General features: G+C 44.9%; 1 protein-coding gene across 1 annotated transcript; it reads right to left on the bottom strand.

The window, feature by feature from the left end:
- Window positions 1-980: 980 nt before the first annotated feature.
- On the bottom strand, window positions 981-5,532 carry T265_15413 (hypothetical protein; the record flags this gene model as incomplete). Its single annotated transcript, XM_009177997.1, has 3 exons — window positions 981-1,136; window positions 1,283-1,302; window positions 5,406-5,532. Coding segments are annotated over 3 exons (303 nt in total), but the record flags the coding sequence as incomplete, so codon positions are not given.
- Window positions 5,533-5,568: the final 36 nt, after the last annotated feature.

Genomic DNA, 5,568 nt, shown 5'->3' with positions numbered 1-5,568 from the left:
AATGTGAGGTTTATTTTCTTTACTTTTCTCTACTTTCTAACTAATAAGCCAGAGTTGTATTCCTCTGAGGCAGTAGTTCGTGGTATGACTGAAAAGTTTTAATGACTGAGGGTGGATCTGCTGCACACATTCGAGCTGATGTGACCGTGGCGATCCTCCTTCAGCTCAGCTGTTCCGTCGATCGTTTGTGTGTTTGCGCTGTTTAGTTCATACGGTCAAATACACAGATCCTTCAAACAGGTGGTCCTCATCCTGGTTGGGCATTGAGACAATGACAAACCTGTGTTGTCTTTCAAAGTATTTGCTACTTGCTAGGTTTTACAGCTTTACTTACTCTTATATCTCGGTTTCAACCTGAGTGACAAAACTGCAAACCATCTAATCCTAGGTTGATATCGGGTGCCCGTTGTATGCAGCGAGTTACCGCTCAACCTGGCAGCAACAGTTAAACCTGGAGTGATATTACTGACAAAACAATCTGGTCGACAATTCGATGCAGCGAACTTTAGTGAGTCCAGCCAGAAGCAGCTTCAAACAGTGTCCAGGGCGTACCATCCAGGTTGGAGTTGGCATTTTGCTAATTGTCCCCGGTATTTACAGAAGGGATATTGTGTCGAAGCAACCCAATTGATAGTTCGGTTAGATCAGTTACTATCAGGAAGGTCAGATCCCTGAAATCAACTTCTGAACGCCTGGAACCTACTGCTCTACCAAAAGCTCAACTGGAAAGCCGGCGAGCATCCAGGCCAGTCAATCATTCGACCAATTCAGTAAAATCTGATGAGTGTTCTCTGCGCCACAGAAGCACGACCGAATGTGATCAGCGTTCGGGCTTTTCACAGAGGCACGATCGATGTTGATGGGTGATCACTAACGCCTATCAGACAGCCTGGATCAATGTCAGAAAGTCCCCTTTAAATAGCGTGGGGCCGTTGTAACTTTTGCACTCGCTCTCGCTCTCGCACTCGCACGCACTCACTCGTTTGTTCGGAATACAGCTGTTGTGTTCCCTTCTGTGAGTCTTTTCTCTCCGACACTAGGCACTGCAGCGGGTCAGCAGCAGATACCTCAGATTGACGAAACAGTAGATTAATAGATTGGCGACGCCCGAACCCACAGAATGATGACAATAACTGCTGAAGCGATGAAAAAATTCTGCTGCAACAACCTTTACGATTTTTGTATTAAAACAGTTGATATTTTGAGGGACAAGGAAGCGGCAGCTTGTAACAAAAAGACGATGACTGTAATTGATATTATGAAAACAATTGTGCCAACTTACCAGAATACTGCTCGCCAAGTCTAAAACCATCCGAAAATGAAAAACTGATTAGGTCCTCAGGTAACCAGAGAGCGAGCACTGTGAATTATAAATCCACGTCACCATATTAAAATAGTCGGTGAAGAACTGATCTGTACATCATAAAAACACATGAGCATTTATATTCTCCCTTGCTATGGTGCAAACTGCCCCCGATAGCGTAACTACGTCTGTCTACACTTGAGCATCAGTTAAAAGCTGAGTGTTTTCCTAATTTCTTCGAGTGCTTTAGTACCACATATCATAATACACCTTGAAAACATGTATAATGTCTTTGGATACGAGACAATTAGTTACTGACACTAATGTAAGGCGCAGCTAATGCATCCAAGCGATGTTTCTGCCACGGATAATGAGAGGTGCTGAGGTGGTTTCCACTGCTCATTTGTTGTTGTCTATGCTTTTTCCGATAATTCTGAGGCACTCAACTGTGACCCATTCTCCTCGTCATATCCGTTTTTCTGTAAACAGGCACCTTTGTCGGCTTCTTGTATGGAGTCCGAGTAACTGGCAACAAGGATTAACAAATACGTCATTTGAGCTGATATTGAGTGAGCTCTTGTTTCCGGCATCCATGGACACCTTTCGTTTGCAGGGCTTCATGAGAGCGTTTGGTCGACCACTACACTCACGCCAAAGATAGCAGCCATACCGTTTCCCCATAATGCATGTGCTTGCTACGTGCCTATCATTTTAGCTGGGATACCCAGGCTTGCACCCAAACCGTCGTTTAGTTCATAATTTTTATTCTTGCTTCAGTTTCTCTCAAAATGCTCAAAAAGTGTGTTGGCTGTAATAAAACTTTTTACCTCAGCAAAGCGAAGTTTTACGAATAGGCAAGATTTCCTACCAATGCTGATCAGCTTCATCAGCAGTCACGGGCCGGTTAAAGGCAGACTTAGTTTTCCCAACATAAACTGTCGCGTGCTAGCTCAGCTTGCCAGATTTAAATTTGTAAGCTTGTGGGTTATCTCCATGGGTACTTAACTGCGGTCGCGTTTCCCCAACAAGGCTGGTAAGGCAGATGGACAGAGTTTGTTCACAAAAAGTACTTTGCAGGGACACTTTCTGATGACGCACATAAGTAAATTGAAGGAAATAGGCTGCCGTGTCAGCAATCTTGATAAATCTTCAAGGATTCTAAAATGTAAATTCAGGTGCTATCTAGGACATTTTCCCTCAACTTTGGCGCTAGATATTTGTTATTTTCAGCTTTCAGTCAGCAAAGGTGTTTGTACGCCTAATGTTAATCAGGATGGTTACAATGTTTACGAGGGAACATAAAGCCCTATGTGACCTGAACACCCCTCAGTGTCCTGAGCAAACAATTTGGCCAGTGCATGACAGGAGTGCACGCCAGTCTCAAGTAAACAGTATGAAAAAAACTGTCAGTGCACAAACCATTAGAAAGGCAACATCCCTAATTTTCTTCAAGTTTGAGGGTTTTAATCCAAAGACCAATGTGCAGCGGTGATGAACAAGGCAATTTATTAAACTACGAGATCTGACCCCAGCCTGTTCACGGCGGAAGGCAAAATTTTTTATAAGGTAACATACCGGAAAACTTAATAAGTGCGGTCAGAAAATAATCGCGGGAAAAGTCGGTCTGGCGCAATATTTTGGACCGGCATACCCACCCCGTTGAGGGAAAGTTTTGTCGTATGCCAGGCTGCTATGAATGGGAGCATTGGGTCTGCGCCTATCTCAAACATTGTAAAGTGGATAACTTCTAGGGCGTTTGCAGCGGCACAAGCAACAAGAGGGCGAAAACGTTACCAGCTCTAAGCCAGGTTCTTGATCAGAACATGAAAGACTTACCGAATTATTCGTCAGGGTAGCACCGCTTTGAAGTTAAATGTGCACCGGGCTATAGTATGTCGGAAAACCTATGGATTTTAGCGTTATGTGAGCGGATCACTGCGCTTTAGAAATGCGCAATTCACGGAATTTCGTGACCAGAACGACCTCTGTGCTGCAACGTTGACAGATTCCACTAGTTTATCTGACCAACATTCACGAAAGTATAATCTAAGGGGCCTTAGGCAAAGCCGCAGCGTTGGTTCCCTCTGGTAGAGAATACATCTGGTTGATTGTTGTTGAGCAGGGTTCTTGTGCAAACAGTCAGTTTACTGTCAAAGTCAAGGCAAAACTTGTGAAATGAAACGGCGACTGGCTAGCCTGATGCAAGAAAAAGATAGCTGGATGGAGAAATAATGATTTGGAGAGGTGGAGCGTTCGGGAAATTTCTGAATTGTAACAGGACGTGCAGCTTTTAAGCGGGGAGGTTCAGCAAAACCTTATGACTTTACACACCCAGCCAATGTATGAAGGTAATAAGGAAGTGCGCCAATGCTGTGATTTGCAAGTAGGCCAATACCAGACTCCAAATATGTCACTGACAATGAAAGACCGATGCAATATCAGTAACATTCACCCGTTGATGCGCCGTGTCGCAGCAGGCGACAACGATTTTCCAAGCCATCGGTTTCCTGTAAATGTGTTTACCAATTAATTAGAGGACGTGATCATAAAGGTGGTCAGGCGAGTTAGTTCTTGTGTTTTGCCAGTGGTGGCGTTATTCCTCGGCATGTCGTTCTATGGCGACCACTGCCAACGTGTAAAAAATTGAATCACTGAATAATTCGGAATCAAAAAATTTGCGATATGGGGTATCTTAACCATGTGACTCGGAAACCTGATAAAACCTGACAAAATGTTCTCGGATGTTGTAAAAGACATTCGCAAAATTCACCTGCTGTATCTACCAGCTAGGCGGCTGTGGGTCTGTTGACCGCAAATCGTAAGTCATTCATTCAGAAGTGAATTCTGTTAGCTGAGGATTTCTCGCCGGTGTGCCGGGAGGCTTTGAGCTGTTTTTCTGCGTGTCCCAGCACCGGAGAAGACGCGGATATGCCGGGCGGAAACTTATAGGCCCACAAAGCAAAGGCAGTTTTTTGGCGATTTAGAGCTGGCACGCATTACTCCCGCAGCAAACTTCGGCTGTGGATCAGTCAGAGCTGACGATAAAATTGCTAAGTCCCCTGCTTTATAGGGGAGCACTGTGTGTCAGTTTTTGGCAAATACATGGTAATCGGTCCATTGTATGCTCCTTCGGCTTTTATAACAAATAGTCTGACGCACCCAGTTCTTTGATCGGCAGTTGTGGGAACGTTGGATTATTGTCATCTTTCGCAGACGGAATATTTTGTAAATTTTAGACTCCACAGACTACACAATGGTAGGCAGCATGGAGGAAGAGGGATGCACAACTCAGAATGACGCTAGTATGTTGCAGGACTTATGTAAACACATAGCTCAAGGGGATAAAATTTCGTGGCATCCCAATATTGCAGGGACACAGGCCGGAGAGCTCACTCCGCAGGATTACGGGTGATGAGGGAGGTGGGCCAAAATTTGTCTTAGGCAGAATGCACAAACACACGCAAAAAAAGGATGCTGCAGCTTACTGTGCAAAAAGAGCGCCATTTTATGTCCGAAATGCCTATTAGTGCCCACTTTCAAAATGTTCGAACACTGTTATGCCATGGCTTTGTAGGGCCGCTCACGGAATATTTGTAAATCCTGGTCGCTTCACATATGCAAAAATATCGATGTCTGAGGGCGCTCGCAGCCACTAAATGGATGAGAGGAATGATGGACAACCTCAGGGGAGTGTATAAACCATAGAAGGCGTGATCAAAAAGTAGTGTGCCTGGTCTAGGAAACGACGGTGTTTCAAGGATTTGATAAAGTGACGATAGAGGAGGGATCCACGCGTGATTTCGGGTTGTTTTTTGCGCTTTAATATTGATAATGATGATAATAATATTCATTCCCAACTAGGGGATGGCATGCTGTCAGGCATGATCATGTTACATCCAGAATGAAGACGTGACTGGCGGAAATTGTGGGTAGTGGGGATTGCGCGGAAAAGGGACAGTGTCAAAAATGGTGGGCGTTATCCACAGAAGCTTACTAACTGGAAAAAATTGTCAACTCGTAGTAGCCCCTCGCTTGTCTTTTTCAAGTGAAAGATTAAACGGTTCTCTTCTCTGGGTTAGCATACGCTAGGTAAGGATCTCACGTATTCCGTGTTTGCTGCCGCAGAGCAGGGGGAAAGAGATCAAGCATCCTTTGCTGCCGGCAGGGGGAAAGAGATCAAGCATCCCGAGACGCGTTTCGTAGTCCACGGATTTGAGGCCGGCAACCATTCTAGTGGCGGCCGGCCGGACACGCTCAATGAGGGT

The sequence above is a fragment of the Opisthorchis viverrini genome, assembly GCF_000715545.1.
Source record: "Opisthorchis viverrini unplaced genomic scaffold opera_v5_482, whole genome shotgun sequence".
NCBI classification, from domain to species: domain Eukaryota; kingdom Metazoa; phylum Platyhelminthes; class Trematoda; order Opisthorchiida; family Opisthorchiidae; genus Opisthorchis; species Opisthorchis viverrini.
Note: the sequence above shows the minus strand (reverse complement) of the source record. Positions and strands in the feature narration are given on the sequence as shown.